Source organism: Crocuta crocuta, unplaced genomic scaffold, assembly GCF_008692635.1.
Source record: "Crocuta crocuta isolate KB4526 unplaced genomic scaffold, BGI_CrCroc_1.0 scaffold44, whole genome shotgun sequence".
NCBI classification, from domain to species: Eukaryota; Metazoa; Chordata; class Mammalia; order Carnivora; family Hyaenidae; genus Crocuta; species Crocuta crocuta.
The window spans coordinates 4052942-4075247 of NW_027530179.1; the positions used below are offsets into that span (position 1 = coordinate 4052942).

The 22306-nt window shown below is 38.7% G+C and overlaps 1 protein-coding gene across 5 annotated transcripts in view; it reads left to right on the forward strand.

The window, feature by feature from the left end:
• The window catches only part of SUPT3H (SPT3 homolog, SAGA and STAGA complex component), a 538181-nt gene extending 516205 nt beyond the window's left edge, over nucleotides 1–21976 (forward strand). For 4 of the 5 annotated variants that reach the window (XM_077764863.1, XM_077764859.1, XM_077764861.1 and 1 more), the window contains one exon: nucleotides 21819–21976. In XM_077764863.1, the coding sequence (XP_077620989.1) occupies nucleotides 21819–21890 (72 nt within the window). In that variant the 3' untranslated portion in view covers nucleotides 21891–21976. The remainder of the gene's footprint in view (nucleotides 1–21818) is intronic. The other variant, XM_077764860.1, reaches the window with a different exon arrangement.
• Nucleotides 21977–22306: the final 330 nt, after the last annotated feature.

Below are 22306 nucleotides of genomic sequence, written 5' to 3' on the forward strand. Positions count from 1 at the left end.
TTGAAGTGGCTAAGATAAGACAGATTGTGAATGTCTATGGCAAATTCCATTCATACAAACTCTGTTATAGAAATAGAGGTGTATAATACATACAAGGAAAAAGTACATACCCATAATGTCACAAGAACACCTAATTAGGGAAAGGCTTGGAGGAGGCATGCCTGTCATTGTCAGTAGACAGCAATTTAGTTTTGAAATAAACATCAAGAGAAAGTATTCCAGTTTTTAGAAATACTTGATTTTTAGAACAGTTTTAGTTTCACAGCAAATTTTCATAAGTTGGGTTTTCATTTCTGTTTAGTTCAAACTATTTTAAATTTCTTTTGAAATTTCTTCTTTATCCTGTGTATTATCTAGAAATAATGTTGTTTAATTTACAAGTATTTTGGAAATTTTCTAACTATCCATTATCAATTTCTAGTTTAATTTCATTGTGGTGTAACAGCAGACATTACATTATTCCTATTCTTTTAAATTTGTTAGGGTATGCTTTATGGTCCCAAATGTGGTCTGTTTTGGTGAATGTTCCATATAGGCATGAACAGAATTTGTAATCTCTTGTTGGAAGAAGTAATCTACAGATGTTCATTGTGTCCAGTTGTTTGATGGTGTTACTGAGATCTACCATGTGCTTACTGATTTTCTGAGTGCTGGATCTGTGCATTTCTGATGGAGGGGTGTTTGGATTCATCTGTTTTTCCTTACAGTCCTGTCAGTTTTTGCCTCCCATATTCCTTCTCTGTTGTTAGGTGTACGCCTGTTAACAATTGTTATAACTTTCTTGCTGTAAAGTTTGCCATGTCTGAAATTAATATAGCTACTCCTGCTTTCTTTTGATTACTGTTAGCATGGTATATCTATCCCCATCACTTACTTTTAATCTATATTGGTCTTTATATTTAAAGTGGGTTTCTTATCAACAATATATAGTTGGGTCTTGTTTTTTTGTTCTACTCTGATAATCTCTTTTGATTGGTGCATTTAGACCATTGACATTCAAAGTGATTATTGATATAGTTGGATTAATATCTACCATATTCATGGGGCATATGGATGGCTCAGTCAGTTAAGCATCAACTCTTGATTTCGGGTCAGGTCATGATCTCACGGTTCATGAGATCGAGCTCTGTGTCGAGCTCTGTGCTAGCAGCACAGAGCCTGCTTAGGATTCTCATTCTCCCTCTGTCTCTCTGCCCCTCTTCCACTTGTTCCCAGACATTCTCTCTCTCAAAATAAATATTTTTTTTTAGATTACCATATTCATTCTTGTTTTCTACAGGTGCCCTCATTCTTTGTCCTCATCTATGTCTTCCAATATTTTCTGCCTTTTGTGATATTAATTGAGCATTTTATATTATTTCACCTTCTCTCCTTTCTTAGCATATCAATTACATTCCTTTCTTTAACTTGTTTTAGTACTTGACCTAGAATTCACAGTACATATTTATGGTTAATCAAAATCCACCTTCCAATAACACTACCACTTGATGGATAGTATGAGTACCTTATAAGAACAAAATCCTCTGAATTCCTCCCTCCTGTCTCTTGTATCATTGCTGTCATTCATTTCATCTATACATAAGTATACATAAGTGTATGGATATATACAACATAATCAATTATACTGTTGCTTTATGTTGAACAAACTGTTACCAATTAAGCATAAAAGTAAAAGTTTTTACCTTCAATTATTCCTTCTCCATTGTTCTTCCTTTCTTAATTAGACCTAAGTTTCTGACCTATTTTCCTTTTTTCTAAAGAATTTTTTCTGGAGATGTAGTGGAGAGAGAGTGCAAGTTGGGGAATGACAGAGAGAAAGAGAGAATCATATGCATGCTCCACACTCAGTGTGGAGTCCGACACAGGGCTCCATCCCATGACTGTGAGATCATGACCTGAGCCCAAATCAAGGATTGGACACTCAACTGACTGAGCCACCTGGGTGCTCCATGAATTTTTTTTTAATGTTTCCTGTAAAGCAATGCTATTGGCAAAAAAAAAAAAAACGGGGGGGAATCCCTCAATTTTTGTTGTCTGAGAAAGTCTATATTTCTGCTTTACTTTTCAATGATTATATCATAGGGTATAGAATTCTAGGTTTGTTAGTTTTATGCTCTCAACGCTTTAAATATCTCTCTGCACTCTCTTCTCGCTTACATGGCTGTGAGAAGTCAAATGTAGTTCTTACCATTGCCCCTCTATAGGTAAGGTATTTTCCCCGCTCTGGCACCTTTAAGTATTTTTTATTTTCTGTAGTTTGTATATGATGTGCCTAGGTTTGGTTTTGTTTCTTTGTTTGTTTGTTTGTTTGTTGACAGGGATGGGTATTATTCTGCTTGGTGTTCTCCAAGCTCCCTGGTTCTGTGGTTTTGTTTGTTTGTTTTTGTTTTCTTTTTATTTTTTTTTTAATGTTTTACTTGTTTCTGAGAGAGCGAGAGAGAGACAGCATGAGCAGGGGAGGGTCAGAAAGAGAGAGAGACACACAGAATCTGAAACAGGCTCCAGGCTCTGAGCTGGCAGTCAGCACAGAGCGGGACGCGGGGTTCAAACCCACAAACCGTGAGATCATGACCTGAGCCGAAGTCGGACACTCAACCGACTGAGCCACCCAGGTGCCCCTGTGGTTTTCTGTCTGTCATTAATTTGGGGCAGTTCTTTGTCACTATGTTTTCAGATATTTCTTCAACTCCTTTTTCTTCTTCTGGGATTTCCATTCCACATATGTTACGCTATTTGTAGATGTCCCACAGATCTTGGATATTCTGCTGTTTTTTATAGTTCTTTTAGTCTTTGCTTTTCAGTTTTGGAGGTTTCTAATTAGCTATCCTCATGCTCAGTTTCTTTCTTTAGCCATATCCTGTCTACTAACAAGCCCATCCATGGCATTCTGCATTCTAGTATAGAAATCTTTTTTTATCTTCAGCATTTCTTTTTGATTCTTTCTTAGAATTTCCATCTCTTCGCTTACATTGCCAATCTGTTCTTGCATGCTATCTACTTTATCTGTTAAAGCCTTTAGCATCTTAGTCATAGTTGTTTTAAATCCCTGGTCTCTTCATTCCAGCCTGACTGTCATAAATGGGTCTGCTTCTGATACTTGTTCTGTCCCTGCAAACTGTTTTTTGCCTTTCAGCATGCCTTCTCATTTTGCCTTAATAGCCAGGCATGATGTAGTGGGTAAAAGGAATGTTAGAAATAGGCCTTTATCAGTGTGCTGGTAAAAAGGAGGGGGAGGGGATCATCCTATACTGGTATGTCTCAGTCTTTTAGGAAGCATGTGCCTCTGGACTGTGAACTTCATAAGTACTTCTTAGTCTTTCCCTCTCCAAGCACCCCCCCGGTAGGTGGACAGGAGGGCCACATTGGTCATAGTTGGGTGTTTCTCTTTTCCCAGGTCAGTTAGACTCTGATAAAACCCCAGAAAGTTAGGGCTGTGGTTAAATAGCTTCTCCTCAGGGTAGATCTTGTTAGGAAGAATCGAATGCTCTGGCATATTTCAAAATGGTTGTTTTTTTTTCCCCCTCTCCCCACCCAAAACATGAGATTTTTCTGTGATATTCCCTGTGAGAACCTGGTGGGTCTCCGAGAGGTAAAACTCACAAAAGTGTGGTCCCTCTTCCCTATCTCCCATGACTGAGTCCCCTTAGAGCATTGGCTCTCAGATTTGTCCACACATGCTTCTAGCAGTGTGTCCGTTACAGTTCAGTTTTCTCTGCCCTGGCCTTGGTCCCCATGGAACTTTCTGCTGGCAGGTGTGTGCTTCGGTAGGTTGTGATTCTCTGTATTCCCCTGTCTTTCTGATTTTAGGAGCAGTGGTTTGCCCTATGACCATACTTCTCCTTTAGATCTAAGAGTTGTTGATTTTGCAGTTTGTTCAGCTTTTAGTTATTGTCAGGACAGAATGGCAACTTCCAGGCTTCTTATTACGTGCCAGACCAGAACTGCAAGTCCTCACATTCTTCCAGTTTAATATGAAGAGTTTATATCAGGCTCTAAAGCAGTAATTCAAAAGAATTGGTTGAATGCTTATGTAACATGAGCATTTCTTACCTGAATTTTGATAAACTCTTCAGTGGGAAAGAGTCTAATACTTTATTGTGGCAATCCTAGCTTATAGACTGGCATTTGGGAATAAGATAAGTCAAGCCCTCTCTCCTCTGGATCTTACCTAGAACACTTTTCTGGCCTGCTGCCCATTCCCCTCCCATCCCCAGCTCAGGTCACAGCTGAGTATCTTTTCCTTCAAGAAGTCTCCTTCATCACCACCACCCATATCTACTGCCTTCTCATATGGTCCCCTTACACCCTCTTCTCATTCTGTAACTCCCATCACTTCTGCCATTTCTCATTCAATATGTCTCCTCCATTCGACTGTTCAGCATGAAGGGAAGGAGCCACGTCTGTGATCGCTGTTGTGTCCACCGCACCTCGCACTCTGTGCTGTTGAATAAATAAATGAATGATATAGTAGGTCATATGTGGTTGACATTATTAACAACAGTGCCTTGATTATTCTGTCAAAATTGTATTACTCATTGTCTTCAAAAAGTTCTTAAGAACCTCAATTATAATTTATTTACTATTCTAAATTGGTATCTGGATCATTGGTAAACACCTCTTTCTATCCTTATTCTTATTCCTTGTGTTATATTTTTTTGATTTGGCAAGGGCCACTGAGGCAGTATTTTCTTTTCCTTTGCATCATTGTTAAAGACTTTGAAAATGCAATAAGTAACATTGCCACATAACCAAGATTGTAAAAAAGAAAGTATGTTCTACAATCTACCATAAATTTGCTATTAATTATAATTTTCAGTAACAGGATATTTGGATTTAAAATGTTTGGACACAACCAATTTAACAGCATTATTTTAGGTGACTTGGGTCCTCTTTCTCTGGCCAAGAAGGCAGTTGGCTTCACCAGGCAAAAGTTTTTACTCCTGGCAGATGGCAACAATGAGAAGCCCAGAAACGCTCCCCATGGGAACTGAGAACAAATATCAGAATAACCATTTGCTTTGCTGCATTGCTTATGGTTGACTTATTAAGGTCACTAATTTATTTGTCTTAACAACTGCTGCTGATGGTTAGCTTGTGAAATGATCAGTGTGTGGTCTGAGCTTAATTTTTAGGAGCTGAGCCCCTGTTGGCCCCTGCTCTGATGGTGAACACACGTCAGTATTTCTCATTGTTGTCCAGAGGACCCTGAGCTCTTTGCTAGTCACATGTATTCATTCAATAGATGATTATTTAGTGAGCACCTACTTACTGGCTATGCATCAGATTATGCCCTGGGTATATAAAGATAAATAAAATAACAAGTTCCCTGCCTTCTGGGGGCTATGAGTCCATCAAGAGAAATGAGAATTAAGTGTGGTTAGACTGACCCCAACCCCCCAAAATGGAGATTTTGGTGACTAACTCCTGGCAGTGTGACACTGTTTGCACATATACTTTTGTGTGTTTGCAACTTGGAATAATTTCAGACACCTGTGTTTTGACTGTTTGCACTATGAAATAGCTGAAGAATAGCTCATTACTGACATTAAATTATTATTCACCACAGATGTACTTAAATGCATACAGTATCATAGAAAGAATAATTTATGTATAGAAATGGTTTACTTTTAGTCTCCTGTAAAATGACTAAAAAATAACATTCATGAAAAACCCTTTCTCTGAAACACAATGTTGTTTGTATCGGCCACTTAATTATTTTGCTGCACAACAACAAATATTAACACATCGCTCATATAAATCGATTAGGATGACTAGGACAGCTAGAAATTGTAACTTTTTAAAAATCTTTTTAGTGATTTTTATTTATTTCTGAGAGAAAGAGAGTTAGCATGAGCAGGGGAGGCTGTCAGCACAGAGCCCGACACGGGGCTCGAACCCACGAACCGTGAGATCATGACCTGAGCCGAAGTTGGACACTTAATCGACTAAGCCACCCAGGTGCCCCCTTTTTTTTTAATTTTTTTAACAGAAATTGTAACTTTTGATAACTAAATTTGAATTTAGAGATGTTTGCATTCAGAATGCTTAACATAACTTAGTAATCAGAAGACTATGACACACACTTAGAGAAAACCATGCATAAAATGACAAGTTCCTCAAGATTTATAGGCTCCCAGTTACTTGGAATAGAATGAGAGTTAAGGCTATGTCTTTTTCCCATTCTTCCAGCCAGAGAAGACCTCTTATTTAAAGGGCAGGGCTCCCTCCCCTGTCCTTAAATCTGTTGTCTGACAAACTACCCTCCGTGATTTTCACAGGGTATTTATAACATTGGGAAGTATACAAAAAAGGAAAATGTTTAATGAAGAGCTTTGCATGTCACAGTGCTATATACATCATATGGTTCAATTTAGATTCTCTGACATATCAGAGCCAGAATGAAATTATCAAAAGGGGAAGAGTCACGTGGCATCGGCACAAACAAGATGTGCCTATTTGTATTTATGTTTGCTAATGAAATTCAGGCATAGTTACCACTTTGATTTTCAGAGTCTCAGACCACCATTCAGTTTTATTCATTGTAATTAAATCTCTTGCCCACACGCAGACACAAGGGCAGCAAGAAGAGGGGACATATTTTATCTTTTAAAAAACTATTGCATAGCTTTGATATGAAGTTCCAGAGCTTCAAAGATTTGTAGCATTAAAACAAAACAGGATGTCTCTCAGGACACAGTCCCCTCCTTAGGCAAGTGGAGGGTTTGGGAAAGGGCCTGCACTCTTAATCCAGAGACCCCATAGAGGGCAGGGCCGAATCTGGGTATCTTGGGGGCAGGGGGGTGAGACAGTTTGATAGAGTCTCCAATGTGGCTTCCGGAAGAAAGGTAGGAAAAGGCCAGATAGAAGCACAATTTGTTTTTGCTGCTACAACTTGGCAGTGGGGTGGGACAGAAAGGAGGGCTAACTTAGCCGTCTTGTGAAACAACATTTATACAAGAGATTTAGAGACGTACCTACCTCCCCACTCCCTCTCAACTGACTATTTTAATAAGTCACACACTCAGGCTAAGTAAGGACTAACGAAAGCCTCTTGCTTCCGGTTTGCTCTACTCCCTCCCCAGCAAAGCCAGGCCAGTGGCTGTAGGACCTCTCCGCCCTCTGTGCCCTTTTCATCCCTGTGCTGTGGAGAAGAGTGCTTGGGAACCCACCGGGCCCCTGGTAACCAGGGCAGCTCCTACAGTGCACAAGTCACCTCAAATGCAAAGAGTCTGCCCTACACTTCGTTAACTGGGAGGTAGCGAGAGCTTGGGAAAGGGCAAATATGTGCTCCAAATCTTTTTTTTGTCCTTTTTACTCCTGGATGTAACTCAAACTGGCCAACTCCAAACAGAGCCAAGCAGGCCACATTATTTGCTCAGCCTCAAATTAGACACTGAGTTTGGTCTTGGTAAGACTTCTATGAGAATACGTAGTATGTCAGCCCCTGAAGGTCCTAAAGATGCATACCTTTGCCATAGGAGCTTTCAGCCATGTTTATCTGACTTATTTTGATATTTCATCCATTTATCAAAATTATTATTTGGGCACTTAGGGAGATTAAGTGATTCTCCAAGGGAGAGCCAATCATATGGCAGAAGAGCCAGAAGGAGAAAGTAACGCTCATAATGGCCCGCCTTGTTCTCACTACTCAGCGGTACTGTTTTAGAGATCATTAAGTCCCTCCCCACCCCCAGCCCCCTTCTCAGTCCCTTCACTTTTGTTCTGCTCCTGAGGGCTCTTAATCCGGAAAAACACTTTCTTTCCCTACATCTGTTTTCCCCATCAGGGTCAGAAAAGCTAAACACAACTCTGGGCAGAAGGAGAACCATCCATAACAAGCCCTAGACAGAGTCAGGAATCCTGGACTGACCAGTGGTGAGAGCCGCCCCCCTCCCCCCACCAGCATTAGTTTTTTCATCTGTTAAATTAGGAATTGGACTAAAGGAGTTCACAAGATACTTTCCCATCCCAAAATTTTATTGTTCTTTGATTCTAGATATAAGCAAAGGGTTTTGTTCAGCTTGGTTGAGTAGGCTTTCCAAGTTGCATTTTCATTATGGAATTAAACGTGGTGTGGCAGGCAGTCTGAAGGACTGTGCTCCTTAACAATGGCATCCCAGCTTTGGGGAAGGTAAAAAAAAAAAAAAAAAAAAAAAAAAAAAAAGATGACCTCCAAGGAAGAAATGTGAGAGATACATGTGAGAGATACAGCAAGTATCTCTGTATCTGTTGTCTGGGTAAAAGACAGACAACCTTAATATCTATTTCTTCTATATTAAATGCCAGTATGAGAACTTCCATTGAGATATATCATTTATGGGGACCCTGGGTGGCTCATTCAGTTAAGCATCCCAACTCTTGATTTTAGATCATGATCTCAGAGTTCATGAGATCAAGCTCTGCATCAGGCTCCATGCTGAGCTTGGAGCCTGCTTGGGATTCTCTCTCTCTCAAAATAAATAAATAAACTTTGGGGCGCCTGAATGACTCAGCCAATTAAGTGTCCAACTTGAACTCAGGTCATGATCTCATTGTTCGTGGGTTCGAGCACCACTTCAGGCTCTGTGCTGACAATTTGGAGCCTGCTTCAGATTCTGTGTCTCCCTCTCTCTCTGACCCTCCCCTGATCACACTCTGTCTCTCTCAAAAATAAACATTAAAAAAGTTTTTAATAAATAAACATTAAAAATATGCTAATTGCTATATAACGATGACACATTCTGAAAGTGAGCCATTTATTGACAAAACCAAGTTGGAGTTCTATTGATGATATATTCATCTACGCTACCTGTATTGTTAGCCCTCACTATGCATCCAAATCAGCTTGGTTGTGTTTCAAGCATTCTGAAGCTTAAACTCCACTCAGACCCACTGACTTGAAGAAGGAGAGCTAGAGTATCTGTTGTTTTTTTAAATGATTTGGACATACAGTGTTGTTTTTTGTGGGGTTTTGTTTTGTTTTTGTTTTTTGGGGTTTTTTTTTGCTTTTCTATTTTTGTTTTTTATTATATACTGTGAAAACCGGTGCAGAAAATGAGGAATAGTTGAGAATGCCTCCAAACTGAAGGTGATTTAGATTCAAGTCCCATCTCTGCACTATACTGTACCAGACCACTCTAGTTTAAATTAGAATTAAAAATTTAATTCACCCTTTAAGTGATAAGAGCAAGAGTTGAGTTTGTTAGGATTAAGAGCATATATATGTCTATAGTAATCTGGGTAGAATATATTGTGCCAGATTTCAGAGGTTTTGGGGTTCTTTTGCTTAATGTAAGACAGTGTGGTATAATGAAAAGCGTACAGGCCCTGGGTTTGAAATCCTAAATCTACCACTCACTAGTCATGTCACTTTAAAAAAGAGAATAATAAGACTTCTATTTTACTAGTTGTGGTAAGGCTAAATTAGATATGGGTATGAAAGTGCTTCATAAACTATAAAACCATGTATCTCAGCATTTTTAAATCTTCTCCCCTCCCTACTTTAACTCTTGCCCTTTTAAATGTTATTTGAAATTAAATATTGTGATAAAAAGCAAAAACTATAACTAAAAGGGCGGCCTTGTTTTTCCCTTCCTTCCCACCCTCAAGAATGACCTCTTGATGCATTTTACTTGAAAATTAAACCTTTAACATTAAATTAGAAGCTTAAGTGACAGCAAGGACTGTGTTACTTACCTTTGTCTCCTTTGCACTGCCCTGCACATAGAGGCTTATTAAGAACTCAATAAAGATTTTGCCAAAGTCAAATTAGGCAAATTTATAGGAATTCAAGCAATAGAACCAAAATCTTCTGTCAGAGGCCTTTGAAACATGAAGTATAGAAGTATATGTGAATGAATTTGGGACCCACTACAATGAAATTCTTTTTCTTTCTTTCCTTTATTGAGGAATAATTGACAAATATAATCATATATATTTAAAGTGTACAACATGATAATTTGATACACATTGTGGTGATTACCAAGGTTAAGATGCAGGAACTGGCACACATATCACCTCACATAATTAACCCTTTTGCTTGTTTGTGTCTGTGCGTGTGGTAACGATGCCTAAGATCCACTCTCAGCAACTTTCAAGTATAACAATACCATCTTAGAGCTGTAGCCACCACGCTGTACTTTAGCTCCTCAAAACATACTCCTCTTATAACTGAAAGTTTGTACCCTTTGACCCACCTATCCCCATTTCCCTCTCCCCACAATCCCTGTCAACCACCATTCATTCTATTATGTTTCTGTGAAATTAGCTTTTAGTGATACCATTTAGTATTTGTCTCTTTCTGTCTAATTTCACTTAGCATAATACTCTTTAGGTTGTCCATGTTGTCAGACATGGCAAGGTTTCCTTCTATCTTATGAGTGAATAATATTCTCATATATATACATATATATATATATGAATATATAACTCACATATTCTTTATCCATTCATCCATCAGAGAACTTAGAAGTTGTTTCCGTATCTTGGCTATTGTGAATAACGCTACAGTGAACATAGAGGTGCAAATATCTCTGTAAAGTACTAATTTCATTTCCTGTAGGATATATACCCAAAAGTGGGATTGCTGAGTCATTTGGTAATTTTATTTTTAATATTTTTAACAACCGCTATATTGTTTTATATAATAACTACCAATTTACATTCCTACCAACAGTGTATAAGGGTTTCCCTTTCTTCATATCCTCACCGTTTCTTATCACTTGTCTTTTTGATACTAGCCATCCTAACAGGTATGAGATGATATCTCATTATGGCTTTGATTTGCATTTTTCTTATGATTAGTGATGTTGGGCACCTTTTCATGTACCTCTTGGCCATTTATATGTTTTCCTTGAAAAAGTGTCTATTCAGGCACTTTGCCCATTTTTAATGGGATTATTTGCTTTTTTTGCTATTAAATTAAATGATTATTTTTATATTTTGGGTATTAACTCCTTATCAGATATATGATTTACAAATATTTTGTCCCATTCTGTATGTTGCCCTTACAGTGATTGTTTCCTTTGCTACACAGAAGTTTTTTCTTTTGATGTAGTCCACTTGTTTATTTTAGCTTTTGTTGCCTTTGTTTTTGGTATCTTATCCAAGAAATCATTTCCAAGACCACTGTCAAGGAGCTTACTCCCTGTGCTTACTTGTAGGAGTTTTGCAGTTTCAGGTCTTACATTCAACTTTTTAATCCATGTTGATTTGACTTTTTTTGCATAATTTTGTGTATGATGTAAAATAGGGGTCTATTTTTATTCTTTTGCATTTAGCTATTCATTTATTAAAAAGACTGTCCTTTCCCCTAGTATATTCCTGGATCCTTTGCCAAAAATTACTTGACCATATATCTGAGGGTTCTGGGCTCTCTATTATGTTCTATTGATCTGTGCCTGTTTTTGTTGGGTTTTTTTGTTTGTTTGTTTGTTTCTTTTTGTTTTTTATTTAGAGAGAGAGCATGAGTGGGGAGGGGCAAAGAGAGAGGGGAAAGAGAGAATCCCAAACAGCTCCTCACCAGCACTGTGGATCATGACATGGAGCTTGAACTCATGAGATCATGCCCTAAGCCAAAACCAAAAGTCAGGTGCTTAACTGACTATGCCACCCAGGTGCCCTGATGTGTGTCTGTTTTTATGCCCATACCATACTGTTCTGATTATTATAGTTTTATAATATAATCTGAAATCAGGAAATGTGATACATCCAACTTTGTTCTTCTTTCTCAAGATTGATTTGGCCATGAAGGGTCTTTTGTGGTTCCATATGAACTTTATATTTTTATTTATATAAAAATATATATTTTCTGTTTCTGTAAAAAAGTACCATTGGAATTTAGATAGCACTGAATTGAATCTGTAGATTACTTCATGTAGTACAGACGTTTTAACAATAATAATTCTCCCAGTCTAAAAATGGATATCTTTCCATTTATTAGTGTCTTCTTCAATTTCTTCACCAGTGTTTTATAGTTTTGAGGGTACAGGTCCTTCATCTCCTTGGTTAACCTTTTCCCAATTACTGTATTATATTTGATCCTATTGTAAAGGAGATTGCTTTCTTAATTTCTCTTTCAGATCATGGTTTCTATATAGAAATACAATGGATTTTTGTATGTTGATTGTGTATCCTACGTTAATGAATTAATTATGGTTTTATCAGTTTTTTGATTGCAATCTTTAGGGCTTTCTATGTATAAAATCATGTCTTCTGCAAATAGAGATAATTTTACTTTTTCCTTTCTGATTTGGGTGGCTTTTTTTTTCCATGCCTAATTGCTATGGCTAGGACTTCCACTACTATGTTGAATAGAAATGGCAAGGATAGGCATCTCTGCCTTGTTCCTGATCTTAGAAGAAAGGCTTTTCACTTTTCAACATTAAGCATGATGTTAGTTGTGAGTTTGTCATATATGGCCTTTATTATGTTGAAGTACATTCTTTGTAAACCTAATTTGTTGAGAGTTTTAGGTTTTGAAATGATCACAGGATTTTTACCTTTTATTCTAGTAATGATGTATCTCACGTTTATTGATTTTTGTATGTTGAATCATCCTTGCATCCCAGAGATAAACTTCACTTGATCGTGGTATATAATCCTTTGAATGTGCTATTGAATTAGGTTTGGTAGTCAGACATTTAAAACAGAATTAATCCCAATTCTTCTCAAGCTATTCCAAAAAATAGAAATCGAAGGAAAACTCCCGGACTCATTTTATGAAGCCAGCATCNAAAAAAAAGAATTAGGTTTGGTAGTATTGTATTGAAGATTTTTGCATCTGTGTTCACCAGGGATATGGCCTGTGTGATAATGTGATTTATAATAAGAAATATGTATTTGATAGTCATCCCTGTTTCTCGCACAGAGCTCCCAAATAAAGCCTTTGGAATTTCTCATGATTGCTATAAAGGTGTCCCTTGTTATGTCACTGAGATGACTTCTAGACTACACCTAAGGATGGAGGCTGGTTGTCAGTGGAGCTAGTCATGTGATTGGAGGGTTAGAACTTTCAGTCCTACCCCAAAACCTCCAGGGAAGGAGGAGGGGTTGGAGATTGAGTTCAGTCACCAATGGCTATAGATTTAATCAACCATGTTTATGTAACAAAGCCCATTAAAAAAAACCAAAAATATGGGGTTCAGAGAACTTCCATTTTAGTGAACACATAGAGATTCAGGGTGAGTGGCACCGTTCAAAGAGGGCATGGAAGCTCTACACCCTAACCTTGTACCTTGCTCTATGCATTTCTTTCATCTGACTGTTCCTGAACTATATACTTTTATAACAAACCAGAAATCTTCTAAGTAAAATGTTCCTCTGAGTTCTGTGAGCCACTCTAGCAAATTGATCAAACCCAAGGAGGACGTCTTCCAAACCTCTAGTCTCTATCTGCTCAGTCAGAAGTACAGGTGATAACCTGGATTTGTGATTGGTGTCTACAATCTGGGGCGCAAGGAGGCAGCAGTTTAGTAGGACTGAGCCCTTAACCTGTGGGATCTGATGTTCTTAACAGGTCAGTAGTGGCAAAATTAAGTTGAATTATAGGACACTGGACTAGTGTCCCAAGAATTGCTTGTTAGTGTGGGAAAAAACCCACATCAGAATTGGTGACCAAAGTCTTAGCCTGTAATTTTCTTTTCTTGTAGTGCTCTTTTTTGGCTTTGGTATCAGGATAATGCTTGCCGTGTAAAGTGGGTTTTAAAGTGGTTCCTCCTCTTCAATTTTTGGGAGTTGAGAAGCATTGATATTAATTCTCCTTTAAATATTTGCTAGAATTGACCAGTGAAGCCATCTAGTCCTGGACTTTTATTTGTTGGAAGATTGTGTATTATTGAGTCAATCCCTTTGCTCATTATTGGTCTGTTCAGGTTTTCTACTCATTATTCAGTCTTGGTAAGTAGTGGGTTTCTAGGGATTTATTCATGTCTTCTAAGTTATCTAATTCATTTGCATATTGTTCATATAGTCTCTGATGATCCTTTGTATTTTTGTGATATAAATTGTAATGTCTCTTTTTCTATCTATAGTTTTATTTAAGTCATTTCCCTTTTTTTTTTTATTTCCTTCCTTCTGCTGATTTGGGGCATAGTTTGTTCTTCTGTTTCTAGTTCCCTGAGGTGTAAGATTAGGTTGTTTATTTCAGTCTTTTTTTTTTTTCTTAATGCAGACGTTTATTGCTATGAACTTCTCTTTCAGAACTGCTTTTGCTGCATCCCTTAAGTTCCAGTATGTTGTTTCCTTTTTGGTTTGTCTCAAGATATTTCCCTTTTTTTTTTTTTTTTTTTTTTTTTTTTTTTTTTTTTTTTTAGTGAATGTTTTATTTATTTCTGAGAGAGAGAGAGAGAGAGAGAGAGACAGTGTGAGCAGGGGAGGGTCAGAGAGAGAGGGAGACACAGAATCGGAAAGAGGCTCCAGGCTCTGAGCTGGCCATCAGCACAGAGTCCCATGCAGGGCTCGAACCCACAAACCATGAGATCATGACCCGAGCCAAAGTCGAAGTCAGACGCCCAACCGAGCCACCCAGGCACCCCAAGATAGTTTTGGTTTTTTTGATTTCTTCTTTGACCCACTGATTGTTCAGAAGTGTGTTGTTTAATTTCTACATATTTGTGAATTTTTCAGATCTCTTTCTGTTACTGATTTCTGGTTTCATACTGTTGTGAAATCTTGATAAGATTTCAGTCTTCTTAAATATTTTAAGCCTGGTTTTATAACCTAACATATGATCTATCCTGGAGAATGTTCCATGTGCAATTGAGAATAATTTATATTCTTCAGATATTGGATGGACTGTTCTGTGTATGTCTGTTAGGTCCATTTGGTCTAAAATGTAGGTCAAGTCCTTATTTCCTTAGTGATATTAAGTCTAGATGATCTATCCATTCTTGAAAGTGGGGTATTGAAGTCTCCTACTATTTTGGCATTGATGTGCTTTCACCTACAGATCTATTAATAATCATTGAATATATTTAGGTGTCCTGGTATTGGGTGCATATTTCTTTATTATTATATCCTCTTGATGAATTGAGCCCTTTATCATTGTATAATGACTTTTTTTTTTAGTCAAAAGCTACAGCTTTTGACCTAAACCTAAAATCCTTTTTTTTTTCTGATACAAGAATAGCTACTCCTGTTCCCTTTTGCTTTCCATTTGCATCTCTTTCACTTTGAACCCATGAGTGTCTTTAAAGCTTAAGTGAATCTCTTGTAGGCAGCATACAGTTGGGTCTTGTGACTTGTCTCTTTTTTTAAAGTTTTTTATTTTACTTATTTTGAAAGAGAGGGAGCACAAGTAGGGGGAGGGCAGAAAGACAGAAGGATAGAGAGAATCCCAAGCAGGCTCTGCACTGTCAGTGCAAAGCCCAATGTAGAGCTCCAACTCATGAATTGTGAGATCATTACCTGAACCAAAGTCAGACACTTAACTGATTAAACCACCCAGACACTCGGGTCTTTTCTTTTTTAATCCATTCAAGCACCCTGTATCTTTTGATTGGAAAATTTAAACCATTTACATTTAGAGTAATTAGTGATAGGTAAAGACTTACTATTGCCATGTTGCTAAATGTTTTCTGATTGTTTTGTAGTTCCTATTTTCCTTCCTTCCTGTCTTATATCTTCCTTTGAAAATTGGTGTTTTTCTTTGTGATTACTATGAGGCTTTCATAGTACATCTTGTAATAGTCTATTTTAAGTTGAAAACCACTTAACTTCCATTGCATGAAAAGAATCTATACACTTACTTGCCCTCCAGCTTTATGTTCTTGGTGTCACATTTACATTTTTTCATATTATGTACCCATCAACAAAATATTGTAGCTACAGTTATTTTTAACACTTTTGTCTTTTAACTTATATACTAGAGTGTAGTGATTTGCCTACCTCCATTGCGGTATTAGAGTGTTTTGAATTTATTTATTTACCTGTGTCAGTGAATTTAATAGTTTCATGTTTTCATTAGCAACATTTTGTTTCATCTTAAAGAACTCCTTTTAGCATTTCTTATAAAGCAGGTCTAGTGGTGATAAAAATCCCTTAGCTTTTATTCATCTGGAAAAATCTTTCTGTGTACCCAGGAATGTAGTAAAGTATTCTTGATCAGCATTTTATGTTCTTTGACCGCTTTGAGTATTTTATCTCACTCTCTCCTGACCTAAAAGATTTCTTCTGAGAAATCTGCTGTTAGCCTTATCAGGGTTCCCTTGTATGTAATGACTCTTTTTAAACTCTTGCTGCTTTCATAATTCTCTATCTCTGATATTAAAAGTTTGATTATATTGTCTCAGTGAAGACCTCTTTGTATTGAATCTGTTTCAGGATCTTTGAGTTTTATGTATCTGGATGGCTGTCTCTCCCCAGATTTTGAAAGTTATCAGCCATTATTTCTTTGTTTTCTGACCTTTTCTCTACTCTGTATAGGACTCCCATAACATGAATATTGTTTCATGTAACGGTGTCCCATAATTCACATAGGCTTTCTTTGCTTTTTTTCATGTTTATTTCTTTTTTCAGCTCCAAAAGTATAATATCAAGAGATCTGTCTTCATGTTCACAGATTCTTTCTTCTCCTTGATTGATCCTGTTATTAAGCTCTTCATTGCATATTTTTCATTTCATTCACTTCATATTTTAGCTCTAAAAATTTTTTATGATTTTGTTGAATTCATTTTGTTATTGCGTTGTTTTCCTAAGTTCATTTTGTTGTCTTTCTGTGTTCTCTTGAATCTCATTGCACTTCCTTAAAATAGTTGCTTTGAATTCTTTTTCAGGTAACTCATAGATCTCCATTTCTTTGGGATTAGTAACTCGAAAATTATCAAGCACCTTTGGTAGTGTCACGTTTCCTTGTTGTTCCATATTTCTTGTGGCTTTGCATTGTTGTTTGTTTATTTGAGAGAAGAGTCACCTCTTCAGCCTTTCAGACTGCCTTTGGTGGGGAAAGACTTTCAACTGAGAGTGGCTATGAGAGCTCAGGTTGGGTAGGGTGCCATGTCTCTGATTCTGGAGAGGGCACAGCAGCATAATCTCTGTATACCTTCATCAGCTGAGTCCAACATGGGCAAAAGACTTTGAGGTCTTCTTTGACCAAGACAGCAGAGATCCTGTAAGCACCAGTAGTGTCTAGGGCTATTGGAATTCTAGGTGGCAGAGGCTCAGGGATCTTCCGGTTCTTCTCTTTTTCCTGTAGGAGGAACTTCTAGCCAAAGGGAATACTTGTTGGTACCAGGTCTGGTGAACTGGCACTTAGAGCAGCAGGGAAACCAGGATCCTGGGGCACAGGTGCACTTGTTATAATAGTAGTCCAAGTGTCTGATGTGCACACGTGTGCAGATCTCCGGAGGAACCTGGTCTGCATCTCTGGGGATCATCCTGGGGATTTGGACCCAGGATGGGGAGATGCAGCAGTGGCGCAGGCTGTGGGATGATAGGATGCACCAGTGTCTTAGGCCCTGAGTAAGGGATGCAGTGACAGCATGCCCTGGGGATGGTGGGTCAGAGTCCTGACTCTGGCAGCAGGGAGCAGAGCAGCAGCAGCTTGGCCTCCATGATGCCAGGCCAAAGACCCAAGGGGTGTGGCACAGAGCTGTAGCAATATAGCCCATTGATGGCAAGTCAGTGCATGACTTAGGACTCAGAGGATGGGACAGAGAACAGCAGCTGCAGTATCACAGCCTAGTGATAGGACTCCAGGAGTCAGACATAGAATAGCAGCAACTCGGGCCTAGTGATGGTCGGCCAAAACCATGATTTTGAACCCTGAAGGCAGAGCAGAGAAAGCAACAGCACTTCTGGTTTCATAGATGGCAAGGTGCTTTTTTATCCCAATCCCAGAGAGTAGGGCACAACATCAACTGGGGCTGCTGGGGCCAAGTCTCACCACAACAGTAGCTCCAGAACTGCTGAGAAGACACAGCAGTGGGAACCCCAAGCAGCCCCATTAGCTGGCTTCAGTGCTGGTGAAGACTGTGAGTGCTCAGTAGCAATGTCTACATATGTCCACGACAGTGATGAGGATTAGTAGGGTTCCCCTGCTCTCCTTTTCCTATCAGGTGTAATCCCTCCAAAAGGGTTCCTCTTTGCACTGAGCTGCTCTGGACTGGGAGATGGGGTGATGCACGTAAAATGCTTCTTACACTTTTCTGTAGAACTATGCTCAGCTGTTGAGCCCTGCAGGGTCTCTGCTGCTTCTTTGTTGTAATCTAGAGCTTTCCCAGAGCTGTTTTGTCTATTTATAATTGTTTACTTATTGGTTTTTTGTGGGGAGATCAGCTTTGGGACCTCCTAAGTAGCCATCTTGCTGATGTCAGTCCCTACGATGAAATTTTTGTTTTATTTGAGAAAGTGGGGGTGCCTAGGTGACTCAGTCAGTTAAGCAGCTAACTTTGGCTCAGATCATGGTCTCTCAGTTGGTGAGTTCAAGCCCCGTGTTGGGCTCTGTGCTGACAGCTCAGAGCCTGGAGCCTGCTTCCGATTCTGTGTCTCCCTCTCTCTCTGTCACTCCCCTGCTCACACTGTGTGTGTGTGTGCGCGCGCGCGTGCGTGTGTGTGAAAAATAAACTTTTTTTTTAATTCAAAAAAATAAAGTTTGAGAAAGTGGAAAAGAATCAGGAAAGCTAGTAGTGGAGAATAAGTGTAAATCTAAATTGGTGAAAGGAGCAGTTTTACCTGTAGTTAAAGCTTTACTAATTAAGTTAATGGTACAAATAATGCACATGCATTTATATTCAACTAGGTGCTACAGGTATGTTTTGTAGCATGTTTATCTTTTGTTTAAAATCATAATATTTTTCTTTTTAATATTAGTTTGTGTTCCTTAACATTTATAATACATTATAGCCCATAAAAAGGCAGAAATAAACCAGTTTAAGATTTAAATTTTTTTCTCGAGCTTGTCTATATGCAGATAAGAAAAAAAGTCCTATTTTAAAAGCAAAAACTTACAAATTAATTTTCCCATCATCGCCCAGTGCAGTAAGTAGAATGCATCAACTTGTCCACTTAAATTGAGATTCTGTCAGTAGGCCATAATTTGAAGCTGAATGAATATATGAATGTCAAAAATTGGGACCTAACTTAATCCTCAATTTAAGGGTGGTGGGAGCAGAAAGCCTGTGAACTACAATCGGTCCTTTAAAATAAAACACTAAGTATTTTTAGAGATGCTAGAATGTCTAGGATCTGAGTGTCTAGCATGTGAATTTCAACAAATTCACATAGGAGCAACGAGTAGTTGAAAAGAGCTTTTTTGAATCCAAAATAAAGTTGAAGTGGTTTATAGCATGCAGAAGCTGGGCTGTTGGGATGAAGTCTGCTTGTGTTATTGGTCAATTTATACTTTTTTAATAGTAGGGGAGGTGGTCCCAACTAGGTCCAGTCAAGGCCTGGGTTTGTACTAAGATACAGAACTGGGGAATCATTCACAGGATCTGACAGTGGAGAGTAAGTAGAATACTTCATGAGAATATGGCCTCTGGAAGGTCCTCACACCAAGCAGTGTTTAAATTTAGTTTCAACGTCCACAACACAAACAGGAAAATTCACAGTTGACACAAAGATGAGTTGTCTCCGTCCATCTTCCTGTAAAGTTGCTCGCTCCGGAAAGGACGCCAACTTGGGGATGTTCCACACTCACCCTCCACAGTCAACATACATCCCTCGTTCCTCCGAAGGAACAAGCTGTGACTCAGGGTGGAGGGCCCTAGGGAATTGGTTTGCTGACATTGCTCTTCACTCATCACACGTGTTTGTTTGACTGTTCTCTATTTTAGAATTAGAATAGGAAGAACTTGGTCCAGAAATCTGAGGCAGCTCGAAACTTTGGCTTTCTTGTTAAACTTCAGGGCCTGAAGTCTCTGTGACTAAAAGTCTCCAGTCTTGTAGCCATTTGCAAACAATAGTGATACAATCATCTGTGACAGTGAATTGATTATTGGAAAGTAAACCTTTCCATATTAGAGAGAACCATTTCCTATTGGCCATCTGGAAAGACGAACCTTGGTAATTTCTCAGGTGTGCTCGGCTAACACCCAACCTGCTCCTGAGCCAAAACCCCTTTTTCAAGCAAGACTCTCTTCACCATTTACCTTTATGAGGAATCCAGCTTTACTCCCAGGTCCATTTATCTCCATGTAAACCATCCCTGTGCTTTAAATATTATGTTATGTGGAAGGTTGTCACTGTGGTTGTAAAATTTAAAATATCAAGGTCAAGAACCTGAAAGTATGACTTTGACATAAGCCTCTGTTAAGGCAACTGTGGTGCTGGGGGCTGTTTCAAGGCCTGAAGCTCCCTGTCTGTGGTTGTGGGAAGACGCTCTCTCCGTCCCTGCGAGTTATTTGTGGATCTCCAGGGAACTCACTTAACACTGTTCTCCAGTGCACAGACTGAGGGGGTAAAGTTGGAATTTTCTAGTCCTTGTTAGAGCGTGTGCTTCAATCCCAAAGTGTCCAAAGGCACAGAAAGTCTGATGGTTTAAGCAAGAGACAAGCTCACAGAGGAAGCCCTGAGGAATGAAAAGATAGAATGTGCCACTGTTTTCTCATCCTTGAAATGCCGATTTGGAGTGAGCTGGGGAGCCGCGCCACTGACCTGTGAAATTTCAGCCAGTGTTCCAAAGCCTGACAACCATAGTAAATCCCGTATCAGCTGACTATTGGAAGGAAAGATTTTGAAGTTAATTGAATTTCATGATTAACAGGAAGGTATGCAGAAAACTAGTTTTGTTTCACCTCACATTTGATGGAAGGCTTGCTACAAAGCTTGGTTCCACTTTTCTTGCTTTGGGTATAATTATAAATGTAATTTAACCATTTTTAGAATTGAACTCTCCAGCATCTCAATAACTTTATCTTAGTCACACAAACGCATTCTACATTTCCCATAATGTGGCTGTTGAAGGCAAAACAAAAATCCCTGATGCGAGATTTTGTCATTTTCCTGGTTTTCTGAGCACAGATTGTAGGGGAAAAGTCCATCTAATTGAGGGTTAGGAATTCTCCGAGTATGGCGATTCCTAGTTTAAATAATGAAAAAGATGGTGGTGAAAGGGATAATTTTATTCCTAATTCCTGGATTTTAGTTCTGTTTCATTCTGGGTTTCATTATGAGACTCAAGTCACAGAGGCCCCATGTAAGTCCAGCTCTTCAGCTCTGAAATTAGAATATATCTCGCAGGGGAAAAAAATCATGCAGTTTTACTTGATTCACTAGAATATATTGTATTATTGCCATCGGTATCCATTTTCCCATATTCTTTTATGGGGATATTTTATCCCATTATGAATATCCGTACATACATATACATATATATATTATAATTACGTAGGATTCGCGTTTTCTATAATGTGTCTACTGTACAGAACTCCTTAGAGATCCCCATATTTCAGCAGGGAGGAAAGGCTTCTAGCAGTGTCTGTTTCCAGGCTTTTCACTAAGACTATAAATTAGGCCTGGGAAGGCTATAATGAGTCAGTAATTTATAGACTATTAAGAGAGTTAATTAGAAGTGATTCCTGAGCATGTCCAATAGAGAACACATGTTTATAAAGGACAAACAGATTCAGCACATCGTGTCTTTGACCTAACCAAACCCAATCAATTAACAAAAATGGGATGTCTTACTTTACATATCTCCCACTCCCCAAAAATAGAATCCCTAACCACTTGTTAACCACACTGACTTTTTAATAGACAGACTGGTGGCTCTTGCCACCAAAAATGTTCAGATTAAGCGCCCTTTTAGACAGAGGCCAGAGGAGTCTACAAAACAGGAAGAAAGCTCTGCTTGCTTTTTTGCGTCCTTTCCCGGTTGGACTTGATGTGATAATTCATTGCAGATTTCTTTCTCTTTGACAGAGTGCCCACCGCAGGAATGGGATGGCTTTTCTGGCCTGCTGAGGGGACTGTGACGGTAACAACAGGAAAGGCAATGTTCTGTTAAGGTGATTTCTGTTCCCCTCTTCCTTTGGACAAAATAAAATACAAGTTTACCTTCTCTGTGTCCCCGGGAGTGGGTTGGTTTGTTGTGACTATCAACTGGCTGACTCCGGCTCTGTCCCAGCCCCCTAGGTGCTCAGTCTTGTTTACTAGCTGGGCCGCTGAGCTAATTAATGGCAGGATGTTTGGGATAGTGTGTAGGTGGACAAGAATGCAGATCACACAATTTTGAAATTTTAATTTGGGATGGATTTACTGCCCTCAGCTCACATATCTTAAAAGCAGTATCTTTTTTTTTACCCCAGTGTTTAGTCTGTGTTTTATTTGATGCATTTTGTAATCCAGGTTTGGGACAGAGGAAACAAAAAGACAGCCCCTCCTCCCCCCG